Source organism: Trematomus bernacchii, unplaced genomic scaffold (genome assembly GCF_902827165.1).
Source record: "Trematomus bernacchii unplaced genomic scaffold, fTreBer1.1, whole genome shotgun sequence".
NCBI lineage: Eukaryota > Metazoa > Chordata > Actinopteri > Perciformes > Nototheniidae > Trematomus > Trematomus bernacchii.
This window is the reverse complement of record NW_022987821.1, coordinates 4,074,971-4,102,112: the sequence shown is the minus strand read 5'-3', so window position 1 is coordinate 4,102,112 and position 27,142 is coordinate 4,074,971. Positions and strand designations below refer to the sequence as shown.

General features: G+C 43.2%; 2 protein-coding genes across 5 annotated transcripts in view; both read right to left on the bottom strand.

The window, feature by feature from the left end:
* LOC117499160 (amyloid beta A4 precursor protein-binding family B member 1-interacting protein-like) overlaps positions 1-27,142 on the bottom strand; it is a 611,089-nt gene that overhangs the window by 66,281 nt on the left and 517,666 nt on the right. The window lies entirely within an intron of this gene.
* On the bottom strand, positions 514-27,118 carry appa (amyloid beta (A4) precursor protein a). Of its 3 annotated transcripts, none has more exons than XM_034151436.1 (17): positions 26,920-27,118; positions 14,146-14,313; positions 13,037-13,166; positions 12,780-12,892; positions 12,308-12,498; positions 11,649-12,010; positions 10,841-11,008; positions 8,386-8,519; positions 7,760-7,834; positions 7,518-7,676; positions 6,699-6,827; positions 6,517-6,616; positions 5,368-5,580; positions 5,195-5,248; positions 4,880-4,971; positions 3,046-3,192; positions 514-2,605 (listed from the first exon to the last, which is right to left on the bottom strand). In XM_034151436.1, the coding sequence occupies exons 1-17, from the start codon at positions 26,977-26,979 to the stop codon at positions 2,504-2,506; spliced, it is 2,397 nt and encodes a 798-aa protein (XP_034007327.1). In that variant the 5' UTR covers positions 26,980-27,118; the 3' UTR covers positions 514-2,503. The 3 variants fall into 3 exon arrangements, with proteins under 3 accessions (XP_034007327.1, XP_034007328.1, XP_034007329.1); XM_034151437.1 differs by having other exon boundaries at positions 7,518-7,667; XM_034151438.1 differs by lacking the exon at positions 10,841-11,008.

The window sequence follows — 27,142 nt, the reverse complement described above, 5'->3', positions numbered from 1 at the left end:
GCAAACACTTTTCACCAATACATTAATAATTGTACTCTGCTTGTTAAATGGATTGTAGTTTAACCCCTTGATCTTAACATTTCATTTTATTGAATCAATCATTTATAGATAGGGTTTGCTTAAAGCAATCGTTTTGTTTCAGTTTAATGCAAAGTACTCTAACCTTTGGCGAAATTACCTGACTTAATTTGTGTCATGATGCCCTCTGATATGTCCTTCAGCCGGAAATACTGAATAATAAGTCAACAGAATAACATATATCACATAGTTGGCTGAACTCCTTTAAAATGTGTTAGAGGACTGGCAAAATAAATAAGCACAGCTTTAAATGTTGTATTACATTGCAATGGATTATTGTGCAATATTGTGTGTTCCTATAAAATAAACTCCTGTCAACAATGCAACAACTGATATCTGAAGGCAACACGGCAGTTTTCACATATACAGTGACATGTATTTCATTCAATAAAGGTTTATCTTATCTTAAATGCAATAAAAACCTCAGACACAGCATCTGTATGTACATTCAAAACTTTATTATGGAATACAGTGTAGAAAGCGTTTTCCCAGTAGATGCAAATGGCCTGCACAATATTACACAGTGGAAAACAAAACCAATATAATATAACCCCACAGAGAAGGAAAAATAAAAACAATAGAAAGAAAATCCTGCTTCCTCTTCTACTCTACTGCCCTCTGCTGGGCGTCTCATGAGCACACTGTGAAAACCAAAGGACCCACCCCACTGCAGCCTTCATAAAAACCCACCATCTCCTCACTGTGTTTCTTTCATGGGGACAAACCTTTAGTATGACTGTATGGAGATGAACGGGAGATTGTTTTATTCCCTGACTCGCTGTAATCTCTCTCAATGCCCATCATATGCATACAGGCGACAGTGAGGAGTGTGTGTTGAAGATGTGAGCAGCATGCCTGAAGGAAAGGGAAGGGGAAGGGAGGGAGGAAGGAGAGGAGTGAAAATCCATTATATATATATACAGGCCTGGCTATTCAACCGTAACTGCAAGTCATTCCCTCTCTTCCTCACCTCCTCTCTGCTCTCCACTTGTTCTATCAGCAAGAATCATTACAAAATATAAGACGGTGTTGGCTTACAACTGGACGAAACACCAGACTGAAAATGACAAAACACACGTAATCCCATAACCCATCCCCCATGCCGGATACCTCCCGTTTATTTTTCAATTTCCCGTCCCTGTCACTGTCACCTTCACACCCACAACATGCCCCTTTCCACACAAACAACATGAATTCAACAAAAAATGATGCATAAGGATCAATATATTTCCGTGAAAATGCAAACAGAGATGAAGCGTCGGGAACAAAGAAAAAAGCTAAGAAAAACACACTTAAATCCCAAAATCACAGATCTCTTTTTAAATGTGTATTTTCCATGATATCAAAGCAGAGCCCGTTCATCTAGATTTATATATATTTTTCATCGTTTGAAGTCACGTGATCACGAGAAGATACTAAATGTACAATCTTGCTAGAATGACAATCTATATGTGAGAAATGATCTCAGGAGAGAGCAGCGTTAAGATCTGTTTTTGTGTTTTTTTCCGAATCCTGTTGTCATGCACTACATAGGAACAGCTAAGACTTCAGCATTACTTCAGTAACATCACACGCAATTTAAAAAAAGGACTTTACATTATTTATTTTTTTTATCCTCTGTTTTCTTCAATCTTTTTTGAAAAACAAAACTGGAAACTAAAAGAGAAAAATAAAAAAACAGCTCATTCAGAATACATAATTACTACCGTCGTCATCAACATACTCATTAATATCAGCGTCTCCGAATATCCTTAAGAGCCTCGTGTGACTTAACACAGCCCAGCTGTTGTAAAAATGAAAAGAAGATGGAGGGAGGAGGGGGGAGGAGGAGGGGGGGATACTCCAGTGTAGACTGTAGAGTGAGTGCAGTAGTGAGGGGCTTCATTTAGAAAAATATCTTTGATTTAAGCCTATATTTTATTATGTATAATCAGTAAAAAGAATATGAGACAACTAATGATGTGGCTCTTTTTTCTAAATGAAGCCCAGGGTCAGCATGCGTCTTAAATCCCACTGATCAGAGGTCAGATTCTCCACACCTCAAACACTGAAAAACCCAACAACACACCAACCCTGAATCAGTGGGGAGAGAAAGCGCTCCTTTCCCCAACGGGTGGGTTTGTTTCTCTGCACTGGGCGGGCCTTCTTTTATACCATACATCAGCAGGCCAAGGCGGAGCTACATAAAAACACGGGGCTTTAATTAAAAGGCGTCTCGCTCCGATAACGTGAACGAACGCGGTCCCGCCCAGGAGGGAACGCAAGGAACCCCTGGCTGCAGTCGCTCCGTTTGATCGTCGTAACTGACTATTTCAGTCACAATGACCTGCCTTATTTGGAGACATGGGGGAGGAAGGAGAGAGGGGAGGGGAGGTGTTTGATGTGTGGGAGGAGATGTGTGTGTTAAATGTGTGTGACATTCTCCTCAGTTCTGCATCTGCTCGAAGAACTTGTAGGTCGGGTTCTCGTAGCCGTTCTGCTGCATCTTGGACAGGTGGCGCTCTTCGGGGGTCACGGCCGCGTCCACCTGGAAGGGAGCCAAAAGAGGGGGGGGGGGGAAGGGCGGTTAGACATATATACACACACACACACACACACATTGGAAATCTACATTTTAAGAGCATTTTAATGCTTTCCTGGAAGTGTTTTTGTATAGTAATTGGCAAAAATAGAGTAACAAAGCTGCGACAGCTACCGTATTCTTAAATTGAACAGATGATAATATATATAAATAATTATACATTTAGAAGGTGTGTACAGTATCAAGACCTTTTTTCAGACTCTAACTCCTATATACTCCATACGTACATCTACACATGATGCATACATTTGATGCAGGGAAGCAGCTTGCACTCACACGTGCCCCCACCCCCTCCCACACACACACACACCCACACACAGACCAGATTGACTGCCGTACAGAACAGCTTGTACGCGGTGCTCACACACAGGTCAGCTGTTTCTCACCTCGATGACTCCGTGGTGGATGGAGGTGTATTGCTTCTTCCTCAGCATCACCAGGGTGATGACGATCACAGTTGCAATGACGACGCCTCCCACCATCAGGCCGATGATGGCGCCCTTGTTGGAGCCAACGTCCTCTGCGAAGAAGACCTGCGGGGGGTGAAGGGCAGAGGGTCTGTCAGGGGATGGAACTTTGGGCTTTAGGACCATTCACAAAATACTATAAAACACACTACAGGAAAGGGGCCACCCAAACGCATAATAGGGCCCCTTGAATATGACTGCAGGAGAATAACATCCAGAGTTGCAGCTCATTTATTCTTATGCAAATTATATCGCACTGCATTCTGTGAGAGATTACCCTTCCAAAAATGTACTTGTTTTCCAAAATAGTGTCATTACCGAGTCAAATTTAGCTTTAAAATATAAAAACTAGGGAATAATTTTTTTCTGCCGTTGACTTAAATTCCTGCAAGTCCTTGATATACAGAAAGCAGAGCACAACGCAGTATGACTCAGCTCCAACACAATACTTAGAGGAGAGATACAAAAATGAAATCCTTTTGTGCAGAAACAAAAGTAATGGAAGCAAAAGGCGTCTTCTGATAATGGGACCAACAAACAACACAAAAATGAAGATAATAACAAAAACCCATCGCAACCCTGAGTGGAGCGGAGACTGGTGAACTTGAAGTGAAGATGTTTTGTGATTTATTTTATATTCATCAGAATCAGACCTCGACCGTTGTTCCATTTTAGAATGATTTAAAGGTCCCATGTCATGGCCATTTCTACTGATCATATTTCCATTGTTGAGTTCTACTAGAATAGATTTACATTGTTCAATGTTCCAAACTCACATTGGTTTCTCATTCAGCATCTCTGTATAGTATGTGTATTCACTCTCTGTCCTAAACGGCTTGTTGGAGCTCCTATATAATAAATAAATAAATCAAGCCATTTTTTAAACATAAAAAGTAAGAATAAAAAGGTAAAATAGGATATATAAACATAGGAAATGTAAGTAAAGTATCCATTTGATATTCATTGCCATGAGCCGGACAAAATAAGTACACTGATCGGGGGGTTACGGAGAATATTAAATTAGGAGTCGACTCAGGGAGGCTGCTTTACACGCTGGCTGCTTTTTGTCAATGCAGGAAATGTGATATGTTATAAAATGTAGGGATTAAGAGATTAAAGCCTGGAGGTGAGGGGAATAAGGTGCACGGCTTTGGATTTGGGGATGAATTGAGGTTTATTTTTTGTGTGCTGGTATTACCACATTGGATTAATGAATAGATATTGTTTTAGAAAAATACCTGCAGATACAAACTTGACGGTGTGACGCACGCATTGTCACGGCTGTCTCCACAGACACCCGTATCCATGGTGACAACCTTGAGTTTACCATAGATGGAGACCTGTGTGTGTGTGTGTGTGTGTGTGTGTGTGTGTGTGTGCTTATGGAAAAGAGAGGGCAGAGTGCAAGCTTGCATGTGTCAGTAAACGCATCACGTATGTTTACATGCTTGTGTGTTTCTCCATGATTATTCATGAGTCTCAATATATAAATGGATATGGAATGAGAGCAGAGCTGTGACATGTCTCCATGCTTTAATGTTCAAAAAGGTCTTTATCTTTCTCATACTGCCTGTGCTGCAGCACCTCTTTTCACCCTCCGTCTGAAACCAGAGCCCAGTCTGCTCTGATTGGTTAGCTGTCCGGCTCTGTTGTGATTAGTGACCCACTTGGAGATGTCCCGCCCCTTAGCCTATCCCACCTGTGTGTCACGGTGTGTGTGTGTGTGTGTGTGTGTGTGTGTGTGTGTGTTTACCAGTTTCTGGTGGTGGACTTCGTATTCGGTGCTCTGTCTGTCCTCCGTCTCCATCCTCAGCTCGGGCATCGCCTCCATCTTCATTCCAGTCACTGCGAAGGGAAGGAAGGTAATATTAAAGATGGGGACACCACACACACACACACCCCCACACACAAGTGTTAGATCTTACAACATTATGAATTTAATATATGGTGTGTGTGTATATATAGTTCAGCCAGTGCCTCAATGGAAGTCAAGTGGATTCCGCTGTGTAAACAATTGTGTACAGAAGGAGAGAGATGGAGCTATGTTGTGAGCTACGTCTGCACGAACCTGGTCGTGTGGGAATGCCTCGGTCAAAATTGGGGCGAGAGTCCACTGGCTCAACTAGAAAGAGATATAAGAGAAATACATTTTGACATTATTTTCAAGCACAAAAAAGCATATGAAGCCAAGAGTGGATTGCATGTTGCTTTACAGCATTTAGGGGTCATTTCTGTATGTACCCTGGTTCACTGTGTTGGGCTGGTTGAAGCTCTCAGGGTGGATGAAGCCCACCCCCCCCAGATTCAGCGAGTCCTCCTGGGGCAGCAGCTCGATCTGACCGTCTCCCAGCTCCTGGTCCGGCATCAGGGCGTCGTTGCCGTAACTCACCCTCACGTCCGTCTGCATGTTGGCCAGCTGCTGGGCCATCTCCGCCAGCTCCCTCTGCAGGAGCTCTGCAGGGGGGAGGAGAGAGGAGAGAGGGAGGAAGGAGAGAGGACATAAGTGAAACAAAGGAGGAAGAGGAGACGTCAATTATCAAATTATTATATTAGCAAACTTCTCGCATCTTGTTGTCTTCAGTAAGTCACAGCATTAAAAAGCTCTCTGTGATGATTGAAAAATATACATGCAATATAATTTAATATATAAAAATGTTATATAATGAAAACGCTATAATATATAAACTCATCTGCAATATAATTGACTATGATCAAATGTATTTATTATTTGCTTGTTTAGACTTCTCTTGGATGACGTCACAGCAAAGAGCCTAGCTGAGCCTCTTAGCGACTTTTATTTGAACTTTAGTTGCTACAACTTCTTTAATAATTATGATTAAAAAAGCTGACGGGTGTTTGTATTAAAGAAAAAAAGGGACAGACAGCCTCTTAAGAAATGTCATAGATATTTTTCTTCTGCGTATGTTTGGTCCTGTGTTTTGCCGCGCAGCACAGACTGTGACAATCTCCGAGACAGAGACACAGATGGCAGCGTGACGCACAAAACTCCAATAAACCCAAAAACCCACAGACACCGAGAGAGAGGGATTTATGTTCCCAGCAAACAGTTTTATTTGACCCTGAACAGAAGAATTAGGCACAACAAAATGTCCTGATCAACAAAACAATGGGGTTTTCAGTTGCTGGAATTCAGAGCGATGTAATCTCTTTGTGACATATAACACAATCAGAACAGAGTGTTTTTATTTTCTATCTCATGCGCAGTCACACGGTGCTACGAACTCACAGCTTCTCTTTTCTTAACCAAACAGTTTTGATTAATGTACAATCTATCCTATGTTCATAGGTTTTGTTTATTGGTCTGTTTTACTGTACTTAGTAATTTATATTTCTGTAAATATTTGTGCTACAGGTCTCAAAATGACTCACCAACTTGGTCCTGGATGTCGTCGGCCACCCCGGGCACCTTGTAGAGGAGATCCATAGACTGGTTCATACGCTCCTCACTGATGCGGAGGTGGGTCACTACCTGTTAACACACACATGCAGATAAGTACAATACACACCATATTTAGTAAAGTGGCTGTTTATAAGTATAATCACGCTGCTACCTGAGGTCTGATCTGCGAAGCCTTCTTGGGATCCACCATCCGGACGTGCTCATAGTGTTTGAGGGTGTGCTGCCGGTCCTTCTGCTCGGCACGAACGTACTTCTTCAGCAGGCTGAAGACGTGGCGAGGCTGCAGCAGAAGATGACAGGTGGTGAGGAGCAGAGGAAGGACGGGGGGATTTATTTATGTACAGTCTGGATCGGGAAACAAATCATTGTGCCTGCAACCGAGGGGGAGCGAAAATGTGTAGAACACGGTACAAAGCAGATGGAGACAATGTTTTCCACCCGTTGTGTTCTCCAGGGTTCATACACTTTTTCACCAATGATTTTCAATGACTTTTCCATGACCTTTACCAGCGGTACCACTGAAAATGGTTTATTTTAACATGGAACAGGAAAATAAGGTCTGCATATGAAACATGTTGTGCCTATCTAAAACAAATCCAATAGTAGGCTTACTAGCTTCTGCACGCAATCTCTCACCAGCAAAATACCTCGTCAGTTAAATGCCATTTTACGTTTCATTACTATACGATACAGTATTTATTATCATTATAGTATTACTATTTCAGCGATTAAATAAAATATAAATTATATTTGATGCAACTTTAGTTACATTTCCATGACTTTTCCAAAACGTTGGGAAAAATATTGTTTACAGGGCCTGGAATTAGCATTTTGAATTTCCATGACTTTTCCAGGTTTTTAATGACCGTAAGAACCCTGGTTCTCGATATCAGAAGATCCGGTTGTTTCAGATATAAACCAGACATTTTGGAAATGACAGGTTTGGATCCAGTGTTCTGTCTGAGCGTACCCGAGGGGGGTCCTGCTGCAGCGCCGTCAGGTAGCTCTCCAGAGCCAGGCGGCGGCGGTCGTTGAGCAGAGCCTCCACCCGGGCCATGTGCGTCTCCACCAGCTGCTGCCGCTCGCTGGCTGCCTCCTGCTCCAGCGCCTCCACCTTCTCCTGGAAGCGCTGCACAAATTGCAACACATAGATAAAAAAGCACACCGCAAAATATCCTGTGGTTTTATGCATCCAGCATGTCCTTTTTTTACCTGGATGACGGCCTTCTTGTCAGCACGGGGCAGATTCTTAGCTTCCCTCTCGGCTTCCTCCCACTCTCTCATCACCTGAAATGTAGAAAAAGATCCTGGGTCAAATCTGAAAGAAATCCCAAGTTGAGGGTCTGGAGAGACGTTTAAACTTCAATCATCTCTCTCTGTTAAAAAGGATGTAAAAGTCTGGTGATTTTGAGCTTCAATTTAAACGAGATTAAATAAGATTGAGAAAAAGAGGGAGATTCTGCAGTATAATAAAGTTATTATTACCACATAAACCATTTCTGTTCCCCTTTTTTGGCAAGTTCCAAGCTGTAAAAAGATGATTGTACCTCAGTGTCACCCTCTCTGACTCACAGGGGGTTTCTTTAATTAAAAAATGACCTAAGAGTATGAAATCAACTGTAGATATGATTGCAGAAAAACAAAAACGTTAAGGGGGTTACAGTTGTTTGTCATTGCTGGGGACAATGGGTTGATAAATCCAGCCGTTTCCTTTTTGAAAAGTCTTAATCTTTTACTCATTCATGTGTATGCATCAACTGCTGATGAGCTTTCAGTCTGCTAAATATCCTCTGCTTCCTTCCTTCCTTCCTTCCTTCCTCCCCTCCTATCCGTCCTACCTGCGACATCCTCTCGCGGTGTTTGGCCTCCAGGCTCTCTTTAGCCTTCTGGAAGTGGGCGTGTTCGTTTTCGTCCGCTGGCGTCTCCAGGTAGTGGTCCACGGCGTCGGGGGAGCTGGGCGTGGCTGTGGGTACTGTGTGAAAAGGAAGTAAAGGGGTTCAAAAGATTTTCCAGGAGGCGTCTTAATTGGTCTATCTTGCACACACTAAACACTTAAGGGCCCTTATATGCTCATTTTCAGGGTGATATTAGTATTTTGTGCTTCTACTTTGACAGTCTCATACTCTTTTCACCCTCTGTCTGAAACCAGACTGCTCTGATTGGTTAGCTGGCCGGCTCTCCTGAGATTTGTCAACCGTTTAGAGAGGCCCCCCCCCCCTTAGCCTATAATGTACAATTGGGATTTGAGTGTTTTCAGGTCATTGACGTGCACAAAAACCTATACAACACACTGAACAAGCATAAAAGGCCTCTTAGATGGGTTAAAAGGGTTAGTGAGAGGAAGAAACTGGGTAGTAGCTGGAAGCCAACCGCCTCTAAAAGCAAACAAGCGAATGCCTCAGATGACCAGTAGTCTTTTGTGTAGGAGAGACAAAACCCTTCCTCTTTTATATAACTCTGCTCTCTGTGAAACACTGGCCGTTTCTCAATGTCGAGTAAAGCTGCCACTATTTCAAGTATACTACGTCATCGAGTGGCGCCGAAGGACTGTTTAAATGCCCAGCATTCGGCGCCACTCGATGACGTAGTATACTTGAAATAGTGGCTCTGCAGCAGCTTTACTCGACATTGAGAAACGGCCACTGACTCCCCTCGGCTTCAAAGCACAGACTGAGATGTTGTCGACTTACCAGCGAGAAATATGATTGCATGAAATCCGGATTTAATGATTTGAAAGTTCATTACCTTTCAAAAGCTGCTAAAGTAGTGATGGAAAGTACATTTACTCAAGTTAAAGGTAGGGTAGGTAAGAATGGAGAAACCAGCTCGAGTGCGCTAGAATTTGAAAGTACGCAGCCGAAAAACATCTGCCCCTTCCTTCAGACTTCCTTACAGAGCCCCTCCTCCAACACACACGAACGCACACATGACCAATGAGGGCACGAGATAAGTTTGTGCACAGATGGAAGGCTGACAGGCAGGTAGGCCATCCAGTTATTTTAGCCGGGCCGGCTCAGATGATTGGTCGTGCTTTTTACAGTACTACGGCTTCCACAGATGATATTTTTTATGTATTTATTGTCAAATAATATATTCATTTAATATATTCATTGCTATCGGGATGTTAAGAGCATTCCATGGAATATAACAAAAAGTGTTTCTGAAGTGAATTACCTACCCCACCTTTAACTGCAAATATGTCAAAAAGCGTACTTAAGTATTTCCTTTTGAAATCAGTATTTTAACTTGTAGTGGAGCATTTAAAAAAACATATATTTGCACTTGTAAAAGTGGTTGGTGTATGAATCCGTGTGTGATTGCGTGTGTATGAAGGTCATGTGAAATCAGTTATGTCTGGGGAGAGCGCATGACTGCACAGGATGAAAAGAAAACAGCAAAGAGATGTTTTTCACTTTGTCCTGAGCCGAGCAATCACAATTTCTCACTTCATCAAGTTACATCCTGCACACAGCAGACTTCAAATTAGAAAATTAGAAATAATAAAAAAGGAAATATTGACAACAAAGATGGCGACATGTAAGCGTTTGTGTTTTGCAGTGGAGGAAATAAGATACAGCAGCACTTTCTCACTGCAAACTACACCCTAGAAATCCCACACCAAAGCACACACACTCTCACCTAAACACACACTCGGTACGGATACAATTAGATTAAAATACAGGGGGATGGAGAGAGCATGACTCCATTTTGCTGCGGGGCAGATCATGCTCTTCCTGACACACACACACACATTTCGAGCAAGGTCACTGAAATCAGCCAAACACTTAGAACACCTTCCACTACAAACTCACACACACACACACACACACACACACACACACACACACACACACACTCTCTTGGCGAGGACAAAGAGCAGCTATTTGAAACCCAATCAGTTCCCTTTGTGACTGACGAGCTCAACAGGAAGTGGCGAGAAATACGCTTTATATTTAACCTTTCATTATGAGGAAAATCTAATAAGTGAATATAGCAAGAAGGAGGGAAAACCATCAATCAATCAATGTGTCATTGTGGGTCTGAATATGCTCAAGGAAAGGCAGGTTTTCCAGCACATAAGAAGAAGCAGTGTGAGAATGAAGGGGGGTGCACACACGATCATATTTGAGGCTTTAAGAATCCAAAAGAGATTAGAGGAAAGTCTGTTTTGAGAGAAAACACACTTGTTTGTTTGACAGACAAAACACGGACGGCGAGGAAAAGCTAAAGGTCAGCCAGGAAGGGAGTTAAAAGCGAGGGTTAGAGACACACCGGCTGCTAATGGAGACTTACTGACGCTGCTGCACACAGACAGGCAGTACTCCTCTGAGTCAAAGTTATTCCTGTTGCCTCCGCAGCCGCCGTAGATAAACTGAGCACAGCGGCCCTCCTGGGGGTCAAAGAACCAGCGGGGCAGCATGGCCCGGCACGGACCGGTCTCTGCATTGGACCAGCACACATCTTGGGAGGACACACACACTTGTCATGATTCACACACACACACCTCCACAGAGAAGTCTCTTTAGCTCAACAGGTATGCCCTTTACACTTTTTCTGATTGAAGCTGTGATTTCACCAGCTCTTATATAACAAGGCTTTGGTTTGAAGCCACACGGTTTTCATTTGTATTTTATAATTCATGTGCAATGTGTTTTTACATGCCGCTGTAACAAGTATATCCAATCTGATCTAATCTAGCATGAAGAGAGCCAGCTATTTATGCATCTTGGAATTTAATTCAAGACCAATTTAACCGTAAATGAAGAAACAAAGCTGTTGTGATAGTAATGGGACGTAGCTAATGAAAGCTCTGAAAAAATAAATGAGCACAATAAGAAAAATGACAGAAGGAAATTAATTTGTGTTTAGCAAAGCATAAAAAAAACACGTGTTGTGTGCTTGTGTCACATTCATTTAAAGTGTGGGAACTGTGTGTATAACACACTGCAGGAAAGGGAAAACCCACAAAATGCATAATAGGGCCCCTTTAAGTCTCTTCAAGAAATGTGGATATATTAAACGCAGTTCATTTAGAACAGGCCTCCTCACACCCTGATAATGAAAAAGAAAAATAGCTAGTCTCACAAATAAAAATTCTTACCTTTGACAACCTCCTCCACAGACTCGGTGGTGGTGGTAGTGGTGGTGGTCGTCATGGCAACGTTGGTGGTGGGCTCGTCGGCGTCATCTTCAAACGTGTCGAGCACGACGTCATCTCCCTCCTCCTCGTCCTCGTCTTCCTCCTCCTCCTCCACTGCCTCTTCGTCCTCCTCTCCGTCTCCATCCTGGTCGTTATCCAGCACGTCCTCTTCCTCATCCTCCTCCTCATCCTCTGCTGCTGCTTCCTCGTTCTTTTCCGGGGCTACCTCCTCCTCCTCCTCCTCGTCCTCGTCCTCGTCCTCCTGCACCACAGATGGCCTCGCTTCCTCTTGCTGCTCCACTGGCTCCGGCTCCCGCACCATACTGGGAGGAAAAGGGGGGGGAGGGGGGAAGATGGAAAAATTAAGGTAAGGGAGGAAGGACACATATGGAGAGGAAATTGGGAGGAAGGTGAGGTGACAGAGAAAGAGGGGTGAGGAAATGAGGAAGGATGGATGTGAGGGAGGGAAGGACAAAGACCTTAAATTACCTGCAGTTTGCTTCCAATTTATCCTCATGCTGGAAATGAGAGTGGCGGCCACTCTGATCAACTGATGTGCTGCTGCCTTGCCCTCATTCATCTGTGTGAGTGTGTGTGAGTGAGTGAGTGTGTGTGTGTACCTGTTGTCAGAGTAATCAGTCTCCGCTCCACCCCACCAGACATCGGAATCATCAGCGTCCTTCTCGGCGCTGTCGGCGTCTCGCTCCGCCTCCGCCGGACAGCACACAAACTCGACTCCTCGGAAACGGTCGATACCGCACGGCAACAGCATCCCGTAGTCGTGGAGATTCATGGTGCGGTCTCCACAGGACTGCGCACACACAGGATGAGAAAGATGGATCAGTATCTGTTCCTGCTCGTTACAGTAATGGAAGTGTGTGTGTGTGTGTGTGTGTGTGTGTGTGTGTGTGTGTGTGTGTGTGTGTGTGTGTGTGTGTGTGTGTGTGTGTGTGTGTGTGTGTGTGTGTGTGTGTGTGTGTGTGTGTGTGTGTGTGTGTGTGTGTGTGTGTGTGTGTGTGTGTGTGTGTGTGTGTGTGTGTGTGTGTGTGTGTGTGTGTGTGTGTGTGTGTGTGTGTGTGTGTGCGTGCTCACCTCCTTGGCGACGGTGTGCCAGTGCAGGTGGCTCTCACACTGGTCCATGCGCTCCTGGTGCAGGAACTTGCACTTGTCAGGCACGAGCAGGGCGTCACTCACAAACTCTCCCACTGCAGGAAACACAGGATCCATATTTATAATTCATACAAAGCCACATTTAAACCAACTGGTCAAATAATCTGTTGATACTAGTATTTTAAGATTGTGATTAATCATGTTTTTATTCCCAGATTATTATCGATGACAGGACTCACCCAGGCAGCGGTAGGGCACCACGATGTGCAGGTGACTGTGACACTGCTTGCGGCCCTTCTTGCACCAGTTCTGGATGCTGATTGGCTGGTTGGCCTCCACTACGTTGGTGATCTGCAGCTCTGGGTACACCTACACACACACACACATAGGGTATTATAATACATTATAGTGACATGATAAAGCCTAAAAGAGGAGACTATGTGCTCACATGCCCCCTGTCCCCCTGTTTTTTGCACAATAGTTGACATGTCATCACCCTGTCCAAATCCACCACCCCTCATTTTGTATCAAGACACCTCCTCTCCTGCTTCCTCTCCTCTTGTGTCTCTGGAAAACAAGATGCTACCATAACCTTGTCAATCTCACAGTCTAAATCCAATCTTACATTCAGTTTAGGGATGGAAAAGATAACGCATATCTTTATGTATATGTTTGATATTCAAGTTCAACATGTTAAAATGATGAGAGTGTGGGTCCTGAGGCTGATTCAGTGAGCTTGTGTTGGTTATCTCTGGATTTCTTCATGGAAATCTCATTATGCATCACATCTGTTTATCACACAACCCTCTCTATCACTTCCCGTGATAGCTTACACTGCTGGCAAATTACCCCAAAAAACGACACAGAGGTTCACTGTGTCGTTTGGTTTAGGTTTGTTCTACACCGTCTAATTAAATCAGAGTCACATGGCTTTAAGCAGCTTGTTTACTGAGAGTTTCTGCATCGTGTCAACCTGCCAAATTGGGGATTTTGGTGAATAAGAAACTAATCTGCCTGCAGACTATAACCCACTCGTGATGGACTTCTGTGCCCTTACATTCTCTCAGACCAGCAGGAACAAATTCCTCCGTCTGTGCTCTGATATTCACATTATCTTGCGTTTTTGGCATCTTGGCGTGCATTTTATTGGTACCACCTACGTCTGAAAATCGTCCTCACTTGCACAAACACAGCAAAATCAAATAAGAAATCAGCTAGAAAGGAAAAAATGAGATATTGCAATACAGTCTGATACAGGCATTCTTTCCTGCCTAAATTCTTAACCCGAATACAGACTATTTATTTCTATAACCCTGAACAATTGTGTTGTTCAACCCCCCCTCTTTACCTCCTGGCAGTACTGCAGGATGCCCTCCTTGGTACCGATGCAGCTCTTGGTGCCCGAGGGGTCCGGCTCCCACTTGCCGCTCTGAACGTTGATGTGCATGTTGAGTTTTCCACAAAACATGGCCACCTGGGGCTCTGCCAACAGACCCATAGAAACATCTGTAGGCACCTGGAGGGTGAGAGGAGACACAGAGAGAGAGAGAGATTTAGTCAGATGTAACGCTTAATAACATGCAGGAGCATATTAGGGCCTCTTTGTGATGAGAGAATAATGGAAACAAGAAACCAAAGAAGATAAGCTAGAAAAGGAGTGTAGCAACACATTTCCCATTAATATCTTGTGTTTGATTTCCTATAATCAAACTCTTAACCGGGGCAGTTCTCAATGCCTCTGTTCATATTTGTTGGTTGCTGTCGAGTAACGATCTTGCAGAAAAACAGCAAAGAAATAATGAATATTTTTATAGGAATAAATTGCCTCAAACACAGCCTGGAGCAATCTGATACACACACACCTACTCAACTGCCCTGTGCAACACCATTTATGGGAATAGTGTACATGCAGGCAGAATGCTGCTTATATAACTCCGTTGATTCATTTGGGATGTTTCTCTCTGCACAGCACAGGAGCAGGTTGGCCGGAGGCAAGGGACGTGTGTGTGTGTGTTCAAGTGTATACGTGTGTGTGTGGAAGATATTCTTTACTTAAAGGTGGGGTAGGTAAGTTTGAGAAACCGGCTCGAGATACACTTTTTGTTATATTCCATGGAATGCTCTTAACATCCCGATAGCAATGAATATCTTAAGTGCTTTGACAAAAAATCCATTAAAAAAATGTCATCTGTGGAAGCCGTAGTACTGTAAAAAGCAAGACCAATCATTTTAGCCGGGCCGGCTAAAATAACTGGATGGCCTACCTGCCTGTCAGCCTTCCATCTGTGCACAGACTTATCTCGTGCCCTCATTGGTCATGTGCGCGTTCATGTGTGTTGGAGGAGGGGCTCTGTAAGGAAGTGGCAGATTTTCTCCTGCACTCCAAATGTTACTTTAGTAAAAGTACAGTAGTATAATCAACATTATCATACATAGTTTCCTGCATCTCTCTGTGTGTTTGTACTGCCTGCAGCTCCCCGAGCAGAGGAGGTGAATGTCTGCATTGTACTGGCAAATGAGCTCCAAACAAAATGGGAGGGAATATGGGGGAGAGAAGAGAGGGAGACAGAGGGAGGGAGAAGAGGGACCGCTGCGCACTCCCTAATCTTGTTAATGGTTTTGAAGGCACTGGCAGGCAAACAAATGCTGTTTTGTGAGATGGATAGCATATTTCTTTACTGCAGACTTGATTCTCTCCCAACAGCCGGGGGCAAAAAGTCTCCTTTCAATGTGAGAGTAGCTGCATCCATCCATTTGGACACATTTACAGCTGGAAAATGTAAATCTTTGCATTAATTTAGCTCGCATGTGTCTATGAAAACAAGATATATTAGTATTTTAAAGCACGAGTGTTACATAGTGATGTCACTATGTTCCAGAAGACTGTTTACATGCACAAAAACCTATATAACACACTACAGGAAAGGTACAAAAGACCCCTTTCAATTAATAACATATAGTATTTAAATATAAATGTAGGTTGCATTCGAGAGATGTGTTGCGATGGAAGAAGTCACGATTTACTTTTCTCTGTTCTACTCTTTTTTTATTGTTTGTTCCCTCTGTGTTTCAGATGATTAAACAAATTGCTTAAATTGCCTTGTGGTGCGGACACCACTGGGTAACAAATCTTGCTCAGTGTTTGTTGTTGTTGTTCCTGTCGGCCGTTATCACTTTATCTCCATTACCTTGTTTTCATAACCGTTGGAAGCCGAATTTGTAATTAAAAAGAAATTGCCCAGCCCTACCCAAGCCATTAACCAGACAAATAAACATTACACTGCATTAGTGTCAACAACTTCTAAGTCCTAACAGTAAAACAAGTCATGTCCTCCTGAAACTATTGGTCTAGCACTCCAACACATTGTACGTGACATCTCTGAGTGGTTGATTAATCACAACAGAGCCGGCCAGCTAACCAATCAGAGCAGACTGAGCTCTGGTTTCAGACAGAGGGTGAAAAGAGGTGCTGCAGCACAGGCAGTATGAGAAAAACTAAAGCATGGAAACTAATTACAAATATGATTGTGAAAATAAGTTGGGCACAGATCAGCTCACACTTTGGTAAACCATGCACCTGCAGAGTTCACATGCCCTCAGGCCAATAGATGTCCCTCTAGCTTTGTTAGCAGGGAAATCAGTGAGCAGCGCTAACAGAGAACAGATCAAGTCCCATCCCGCTCAACATGAGGGCAGAAAGTTTTCGAATAATCGTTTAAAAAGTTGTCCGCGTGCGTGCTATCTTTTAATTAACTCTCTTTCCTGGGTACCCAGTTTCATTGCGACCGTATCTGCCCACCTTCTGGCCTCTCCCTGTCGCTTACTGAAAGAGATAAAAACCCACTTCCTGTCCGCTTCAGGCACAGGTACGCAAATCTGTGCCAAACGCTCGCCGACATTCAAATGCTTTGTGTGTCTCTCTTTTGGCTGGCAAATGTCCTCCCTGCCTTTCTACTGCTATCTCTCAAATGCTCTGTCTTCGGCTGAAGGAGGAGGAGGAGGAGCCTTTGCTGCAAGCTTATAAATCAAAGTCTCTGGATGATGGCGGAGGCAGGAACGGGAGGAGGAGAAAGTGAGAGGAACAATAAGCACAATGGGGAGAGACAGGGAGAGATTGGAGGACAGATGAATTGGACAATAAGCCACCGGGCTCGAGCAGAAGGTCAAGCGAAACCGAAATGATGTGAGGAAGGAGGGCCGGAGAAAGAGAGAGGGAGGAAATCAGGGAAAAGATGTGTAAATGGTGATCGAGGTAGTCTACAGATAAAGAATGATTATTTAGTGCTGGCTACGTCAAAATGTAAAGACAAATCCTCTGTCAACAGAAATAATCACTGCAATTACCTGAAGGTGTGTTTGTGTGTACATAGTATATATATGTGCATGGATGAATGTATTTACAGAGTGGTGCAGGAATGAGTCCTAAAACTCAGAATGTCATCACTGCACAAATGTATTATTTATTTCTTGTCTTTTTTGAATGTCGTTGTACCTGGTGCAGTTCTATCCTAATGAGCATTTTACAAGAGAAAGGATAAGAACAGTAAGATGGGTTGTTTTTCATTTCCAGTGCAGAAATCTACCCCTAGCAGGCGACAGATGGACATGAAGAAAAAGCAGACGAAACAAATGATGAGACATATCAGCAGCAGAGTGTTAGCATATTACAGGAGGAGACACCACCAGCCTCTCTCCTTCATTCTTTATCCCAGCTCCAGTCTGCCAGGAGGGGGGGGGGGGGGTAATCTGGGCACTGAGGATTAGGAAGGCAGCCGGGTCAGGAGAAATATCCCCGTTTGGTTTCAATCTGGCGAGATAGCCATCGCCAGAGGAAAGGAGGCCGAGGCTTTATCAGATTGACCCCAAGATGATCGTTCAATTAAAGTAAGCAGCAACAACAAAAACCTATTGCTTCGTGCTTCTTCTTCAATATGTTAAATCTTAGCATCCTCACAATCATTTGGAATGAAATAGAATTACTCCATAAAAAAGATAGACAGACAAACCGAGAATCTAATAAATGTAATGCAATAAGTTTGTGGTAGTAAAGCGATTAAAGTCCGATTATTCGCCGCTGCAATTTGATAGAGTGGTTTTCGACCCCAAGGAGGTTTATGTGGAGCTCACTGCAGTTCACACGAGGGATTAAGTTACATCCTAATTCAAATCACACTTTGCATCTCAGACAGGTGGCCTCCTCCCTCAGCCTGAAACCAATGACCCAGATCACAGCCAGGTAAACCTCAGACACACGTCGCCTCCTCACGTCATGGTCTGCCTTTAAGAGTTCATTATAAAAAGTATTTTCCAAGTTGATTAAATCATAGAAAAACGATTTAGATGCAATCTCAAAATTCTGCCAAAATATACTTTAAAGAGGAAATATTCTGCTCATGGTCTGGTTAATGTTTGTATTTTGTGACATGTTTTTCACCTCTCGAAAGGAAAAATCCATCTCATCAATCAATCCACTGCACTCCTTTAAAAGATATATTACTTTGCTTCCCTTTTATGTACATTTCCTAACCATTCCCAACTGAAAGTCATTGTGTTAAGGGAGTGTAACATTTCCTGATATGTGTGATTTAATCCGCTTATGGCTGCCGCACTCACAGATGTGATCAGCGGCAATAAAAAGCGTGTTTATTACCCATTAAATGTAAAATGGGGGAAAAAGAAATATGGCTTCACAGTCTCTAACAACTAAACCCATGCATACACACGCCATGTATCTACTCCCTCACAGAGGCAGTTTAAAGTAAGCACACACACTTTGAAGTGTCCCCGTGGGTGCAGTCCCGCGGTGATATTAATTGTACCGTCTTATCTGAGCGGCCCAGCCCTGCCATGGGGAGTTGGGTGAAGGTGGTGGGGTTTAGTAAAGGGGGGAGGGTGTTTTAGATCATCTCTCATCCCAGGGGGGAGAATCCCTGGAGAGCAGGATGTGTCGCACAGCCACACACACATCCTCTTGCTGGCCCTCATCTTTTACAGGCATCTTCGGCTACTTTGTCCAAACTAGTAGCAATGGAAACTAAAGTATAGTACAATTCTTAAGTAAGCGTACTTTCCAGCACCGCAGCAGACGTATAGTGCTCTCCTTTAAGTCATTAATCTATCACTGTGTGGAATCGAGCAGGCGTGATGTCTGTGTTGTTTACACACAGACAGCACGGCCGTGGGAATTTGTTTGCTTAGCTCGGAGAGGATATGTGACGGCTGAATTAGACAAGACTGGCGAGGGGACAGAAATGCTCAATGCTTGTGCACGTCCACACACACACTGTCTGTAATCCCCTTGGCAAGCAAGGCCCTGCTGTTACTTAAAACCTTCAGATCGTCTTTGACTGGACTTTAAGTGTGTGTGTGCAACGATTTACTGCTGTGTGTGTGTGTGTGTGTGTGTGTGTGTGTGTGTGTGTGTGTGTGTGTGTGTGTGTGTGTGTGTGTGTGTGTGTGTGTGTGTGTGTGTGTGTGTGTGTGTGTGTGTGTGTGTGTGTGTGTGTGTGTGTGTGTGTGTGTGTGTGTGTGTGTAAAGCTATCCACGCCTGATGTTTGGGAAGCAGATTTAGTGCGTATAGTGTTCGGTTTCACTGATTACAGGGCAGACATTGCTTCCCCTCACACTCCCTGTCGGACAGAGGTTCAATTACAGAGCAGATATAAAACCAGACGGTTGGAAAAGTAGCGGGGGAAAACTGAAGCCTGAATATGTTAGAGAATAAAATGGGTGTGGGATTTATTGGGGTTTAGTTCGGGGTTAAATTGCGGTGATCAAGGTTTTGTGTAACTGACCGAGTCTGTTCACATTTTATTTTCCATGAACCAGTCTTTAAACACAGCCAGAGTCCATGCCCTGTTCCTGTTCGTGCATATCAAATAAAGATCTCCTCACTTACTAGGCTCTGGACATGTCTTTTTCACTTACTCAAAGCTCATCCTTGTCCTCAAAAGTTTCCACTTTGAGGGGAATCTAAGTTTGTTTGAATCTTCATTCATATTCAACACGATTAAGCTTCGTCTCAAGGGTTTCCACGGGAATTAGCATCCCAGACAAATCTCTTTAAAATCTGATTAAGAGTGTGTAGATAAAAAAAAACTTCTGCCCACTTCATTTGGCTAGACGTGATGGAGGGTTTGCTTAGTAATAATATCCATGGATACGGAGCCTGCTCTCCTCTCCGGGGGAACTTCCTGTTATAACCTCCCTTTGCCCTCGTCGCCTAAGCAACCTGAGGCAACACCATTTACCCAAGTCTCCAGGGAGTAGGAATTTCATCATCAGGTGTGCAGAAAATCAACATCTAACCAACGTAATGGCCGACTCATTCAGTAACAGCCTGTTATCCAGCTGGGAGTCGCTCTGCACTGGGCTAGTATGTACGGGAGTTAATGACACCTTATCCCACCAACGACTAGGCTCACACATTTAAAAATTATTGCATTGCTAATTTTTCAAACAACCTCGCCCTAAAATATGTTGATTTTGCCTCATCATAGGACATGTGTTGAATTCATCTAAATACCCATTAAATCTCAGGGTTGCACTACATTGCTGTCTGCGTCATCTTTTTCCAATGGGTTACACAACAAACCCTTCAATCATTCTCAACATAAACATTCAGCATCTTCCTCTTCCAGTTATAACCGTGTATTTTATCATTTGCCATTTGCATTACACACTCAGGCTGGAAAACACATTACCTAACACATTCCCTAATGTGTTTGTTTGCGTCAAAGCTAAAGGCAACAATATTCTGTCCTTAGAAAACACAGCAGAATAAATCAGACGCCTCTTGGCCGTCTTTACAGCTGCATCAAAATGATGTACGGCTGATTGTGGGTTGAGGTAATCCTTCATTAGTGTTGTCACTAGGAGTTATTGTGAATCAGGGCCCTGGGGTGCTGATGTGTGTGTGTGTCTGGGAGTGTGTTCAGTGGTTACGAGCAGCCGCACCAGCAGGTAAACAAAGCATTTCCAGAAGCAATCACCAAGGAAGATTACTACCTATGTATACTTTCATGTTTCTTCAACATTAATTGAATTATAAATAAAATGACTTTAATTAATAACAAGCAGAGAATCCCAAGTTAAAATCCAAGTGTCTTTGGTTTTTCCTACAAGGCATACTGACAATTCAGGGATTCTCTAAACAATGGCTTCCTCACTCACACACACACACGGCTGTCTACTGCACAAACGCAGGAAATCCGCCTCTTTCACGGAGACCAAACAGGAAACCAGTCCAGAAATAACAGGGCACTGTGAATAATAACCGTCCATTTTCAGCCGCAAACCTCCTGCTCGCCCTTCTTTTTTTCTTTTGCTCAAACACACACCCACACACACACAACTTGGCATTTCAAACAAGTGTTCCAATTTCACACTTGGACTCCGAGAGGACTTGTCGTCCACAATTGATGGCGTGTCGCCCCGACTCCAAGAGGTACTAGTTTCATAAACCCTCTGAACTGTGACTCTGGAGCCGAGGGCATGCGGCACATCAGTAACACACTGTATGGATGACACGGCGCTGAAGAGGAAATATAAAGCGAGAGTGAGAAATTGTTCTCGCGGAAAATGGTAAAAGGAGGGAGGAATGGGTGAGAGTGACGACGGGAATAACACACACAGCGGCCTAATTCTAGTCCAAGTAGCAGGCACCTGGGGAAGACAGCGAGCACTATGGCAACTCTGCACACCCAGGGCGGAGGGGGAGGCATGGGAGGAGAGGAGTGGGAGGAGAGGAGGGGTGGAGATCATTTCTACAAGAGCAGGAATATACCCTGGAAAAACAAGGACCCTCATGGGGATTTTTGTGTGTTTACAGAGGTGGTAAATAAGCATCATTTAAAGGTAACTTTTTCTAAAATGGGTTAGCCATCCCTGTAGGACTTAAAGAGGACAAAGTATGCTCATTTTCATGTACATATGTGTATTTTGTGCCTCTACGGTGACATGTGTACATGCTCTAATGACCATTTACATGCACATAATATACTACAGGGAAGGGAGACCTCGCCAAGATGCATAATAGGGCATAATATTGTGCAGAAATAAGATGTAATTGGAGCGATTGGACACATGTACTGGATAGGCTAAGGGGCAGGACATGTCTAAGCGGTTGACCAATCAAAGCAGAACCCGCCAGCTAACCAATCAGAGAAGAAGACACACAGTTTACAATATCTAAAAGTAACAAAAAGATAACATAAAAACAAAAAGGTGAATCCAGGTGCAAGTCAATGATCCTCCAGGTGCCGCGAAAAAATGAAAATGTTCTAACCCACTTTGTTGCATGCTGTTTTTAGGAGGTGATAAAATAAGGTGCTTTATGCCACTCTGATTTCACAGTGTTCTCTCTGGAATCACTGGATGTGTGTTGCCACTTCATATCAGCCGTAATGCACAAAATAAATGTCAAACTCCCAGGCACCAAAGTGGAGGAGGGACTTTAGCTGTGTTCCTCTTTTCTAACTGAAAGCTTAGCCGGTGTGTTTGGGTTCAATACACCTCCAGTCTGGGATCCAACAGAGAGGACACAAGCATCCTGTTGGAGAAACACCTCAGAGAGTGAAGCCGGTACGAGTCACGATGTGTGACGACACACGGTATGTATCATCATGTTCTGATCACAGCAACATCTGTTATTGTAACACATTATAAAAGTAACCCTCCCAACCTTGACCAACTCATCCATCACACTCTGATAGTGTGTGATCTGAGATTAAACCTTGATTGCATTGGCCTCGGTCAGATTATTAAAGGGTAGGTCATATTTCCGAGGAAGGTCATAAACACATCACAGCCTTGACTGGGACACTTATGATGGATATGAATGATAAAAAAATGGATGCCCTGACAGGAAATGTCAGGAAGCTGGTTTCCAGATGTGTGTATGAATACTGTGCGTGTGTGTGTGTGTGTGTGTGGTGTACTCGGTGCTGCTGCTGAGTAATTGCGCAGGTCGGGGCGACTTGTTTTCTCGGCTTATTATTCAGATTCTGTACCAAGAGATGCTTACTCAGCAGCAGCGAAACCAAGAGTGTGTCTTCGTGGCGCACTGCTGATATTTGCAGATGGAAATAACGCTCCGGTGGTGATGAATGATGGCGAGATTTGCTCTAATATGAGATGTGGGAGGGAGAATGGCGTGTTCCCGATGCAATAAAGGCTTGGACTGTTACATGTTTGACCTATTACAGATCATTATGATCCGGTAATAAAGAGAAGCAGCAACATCTCCATTCAGGAGAGGGAACATTGCAGAGACTATTTCCAGGTCCATATTTTATGTCGTAGATTTAAAAAGAATTCAGCTTGTGTTAACCACAGGCCTTTAACAAAAACACGTTCAAACCTGCTTACTGCAAGACAAGGGAAGCAGAAGGGCAAAAATGCTAAGTCATTTCTGGGTTTTAGGACTTTTTCTACACGTGTTATGCGACCTAAATCTGAAATTCCTCCTCAGTCAACAAGCATAGAAGGCCAGCTTCTTATGCTATCAGACACTTGTTGGATCTTATCAAACTTTTTCATTATAGTCTCTCATTCATTGGACAAAACAATGCCGGCCTTTCAGCTGCGCCACTGAAATCTGCACGACCAGATTCCTACCATGCTTTGAAAAAGGGGCGATGCTACCTTCCAGTAGGAAAACACAATATGAACACACAAAGAAGACTCAGAGATTGTGAGGATAACAAAACAGTACAAGTAGGGAGCAAAGATTAACAGGTAAAACATCTTCAATGTTCCCAATCAGCTGATTTATCAGTTACACGCAGCCCCCAAAAGACAACAAGCACATCCCCGTTTCCAGGGCCGTGACAACAGAAACAACGCTATCAAAAGGTCAGGAATGCTTTTCTCCGGGAACAGACAGCAGAGGGGGGGATAGGAGAGGAACATTAATTGGGAACGCTGCTGCTGTGTCATTGCTGTTGTTGACAACATGGACAATGCGAGCTGTTTGGATAAATACTTTTTTTAAACAGCTAATGGAGGACTTTAAAAAGAAAAGAAAAAACAAGATAGTGAGCACTGGAGATAAATCCCATTCATGTCTCATTATGAAGAGAACATCCAGTCCTGCCCGCTGACAACATGCACTGTTTACTGAGGAAAGACAGGCACATGTGATAATGACCACAGACTGGTCTGACTGGTGCCTATTTGCAAATGATCACATTTTAGTATCTCAAACCAGCAGTTTTTCATGATTTAAATGTACAAACATCATAATTTTACTTGCAGTATGTGCTCTTAAAATGTCCCAAAAACAACGTAAAAATCTAAAGGTTTCATTTTACTATCATAGAAGTCTGACAAAACCAGCCATTGATCAATTATCCTAATAGGGCGGTTTATTTTCTGTCAATACACTAATCAATGAATTGGCTAAACGTCTCTTCTATATGTACAAACACACTTTCATATATCGGGTTTTATCAGTCTGTTAGAATCAGAGCAAAAGCTTCTTCGTTAACAGGTCAATCAATAATCAGAAATACAGAGATTGAGGGGCTAAATTATTCACATTATTCCCTCAGTTGACCCGATCCCAGCAGCTGTTTCTGAAGTGTGAAAACTATGAGCAAGTCAACTGGAAGCCGTGCACAAGGTGTTTCTCTGCAAAATGTGGATTTAAAACTGAAGATAATGTAGCTCAAGGTGGATTTTCTCCTTAGCATGTCACAGTAGAGGAACACAATACTAATATAAACCTGAAAATGAGCATTAAAAGGGCCCCTTTAAGAATCAAAGCTGCAGTGTGAGCAGCAGAGAAGGTGCCAGAGAGAAACACTGGCAGCGCCAACAGGCATAATGGCATTAAACTCTCTAATAAGGGGAGAAGGCTGGTCCGCCCCGGGCTGAAAGACTGCAGTATGCACACAAACACACTGCCCGCCTGCACCCATCCAAGAGCCATTTCCCAAGGATTCCCAAATACACAAAGGCTGGCATCCAACTCCCACGCTCCAGACCGCGGGCCCCGTCAGGAAGAAGCAGCTTCCTTGATCTGTGTGTGTGAATGGGGCTCTAAACAAACCCCAACAACATCAAACACTTGCAACATCTCATTTTGAAGTCCGATTTCATTTTGGTTGCTTAATTTTTGTACAACTTTGTCGCAATCTATCACTCATAGCTTTGATTTTTTTAATGTGGGGGTCCTTATGGTAAGCTAAACAATGGATTAGGAACAAAGCCGCCCCTTTGCTTGATGAGCAGCCTAAACTATTTCATATCCACTGATTACAGCCTACGTGCGGGAGACACTGAAGGTCGCCTGCCACATTTCACCTGATTCATCCCAAGAAAAAAAAGCTCAGCAGAAATGGCCAAGACAGCAAAATCGAGGGGCCTAAATGGAGTGTAATAGCCATTGTTTGGCACTATTGATCTATTACAAGTAACTCATTTATCATGTATACAAGCTATAATTGTAACAACCAGAAATCCCACAGGCAGCAGCTGCTCCTCGGCCACAATTGCAGCTCCCATCTGTAACAATGTGGCTGCCGGTGGTTAAAGCAATGTGTCATGTTCTCTCACAACAAAGCCACAGTGCATACAGGCTATTCACCTAAGTGTTAAAACCCCTCGTTAAATAAATCTCAGTTGGGGAAATCCCAATGCTTTAAATGCTTTGGGTATTTTCCAGAAACCAAATGCATCTTGAAATGGGGAACTAAGCATTTATGCATCACAGGATTAAGAAGATTACACAACTGACAATGATGACATAACGTTTTAAAAATGCATGTGCACTGGATTTGATTAAAAAAGCTGCAATTATTTTTACATTTCAGTGACATTCCAACGTATTTCTTTGCAGGGTAGGTGTATTCACAAAGCTATATTCTTGGCAAAGACGCTTGAAAAATGGCAGAGCAGTGATTTTGTGTCACTTTGTCCGCTATAAATACATTAGAGAAATCCTTTGTGTGTATTATCACCACACACGGCACGGTGGGTGAGAACATGGCATTAAAGGAAACAATGATAGTGAAAGCTGCTGTTGGCTTCCCAGTTTCCCGACCCCTCGATAAATGCTGCAGTGCACCGCCGCCATCTTACTTCTCTATTCTCTATCATCTGACTGAAATATGAGGGAAAGCCATTCTAAAGATTGTTTTTCTGAGGATAATGTCATATTCACGGGTTTATTTGCTTAGTTTCAGTCAACATCTGGCATTAAGTATTCATTACGAGGCAACAAGACGTCTCATTTACTTATTTCCATCCCTAAAACACGCCCACTCCCTTAAAAAATAGCCCTCGGGATATGGAAAATGAGACAATAAGCGTTTCATTTATTCCTAATAATGACTTTAAATAACATTAAAAGAGCCCGAATAACAATCAATAGCAGCGTTAGGAGCCATTTGCACAGATTAATGAAGGTATGTAATTTGTTGACAACTTGTTTGTAACGTTTTTAATTTGGGAAAAGCAACTTGCTTCTCGTTTTCACACAAATGAAATCGACATTTAAAGGGTGCAGGTTTAAATATAGAAGAAACGGACATATTCTCCATTGTTGCAAATCCTCAATAAATCAGTATCGACTGGCTTAAAAAGGAGACTTTGCCTGAGAAAAAGCATCCGTGCAAAAAGAATACACGTTATGTGTTATGTGGTGTGTTCATGGGGAAGTTAATGACAAATAATACAACGACAATTACTAACAAATATCTAAATATTTAGGCGGTTTAACGAAACAACGTGTGGTCTTTATTTAGAAATAGCCAAGCATTCAGTCAGTGACAAGCTAGATAGACGTTACCACAATACTTCCGGTTAAAACCTTCAACACAAAGGACCTGCCTTTTTTAATGGGCTACAAAGTTAATGTTTGGTGGTACGAAGCAAGTCATGTTGTGTACTTTGAGAAAAAATATGTCTCCACTACTCCTACTTAAACTTTTAGTTACATAATTTGATCAAATTCAAGTATCCTGGTAAACTACCTCCCCTTGATTTCGCCTTAAACAATCAGAGCTTTTACTTTGAAGGCACAGTCAACTAACTTCCGGTTGAATTTAAGCTAACTCCAGCTAGCTTGACGCAGCAACAATATGGTGGAAATACCTCACAAAAACGTATTTTTCTTACCTCGGCAGCCAGAGCCGAAGCCGCTACAGCCAGCAGCAGTAAAGCTACTCGGTCCCCCATGTCGTTTCGCGGACACGAACCTCCTAAAGGCGGCGTTTCACCGAGCGGTTTTACGTTTAACGTGAGAAGCAGAGTGTGTGCAGCGCCGGTGACTCCCGTTGTCTGATGGTGATACCGAGGCTGCACAGCTGCTCAGCAACGAGTCACCTGACCAGCGGAGTGG

Coding starts and splice junctions, on each gene's coding strand:
- appa (XM_034151436.1), bottom strand. CDS start 26,979: ATGGGGGACCGAGTAGCTTTACTGCTGCTGGCTGTAGCGGCTTCGGCT. Junction 12,011..12,307: donor ACTGATTACTCTGACAACAG/GTACACACACAC, acceptor TTTTCCTCCCAG/TATGGTGCGGGAGCCGGAGC. Junction 5,249..5,367: donor GCCCAACACAGTGAACCAGG/GTACATACAGAA, acceptor ATCTCTTTCTAG/TTGAGCCAGTGGACTCTCGC.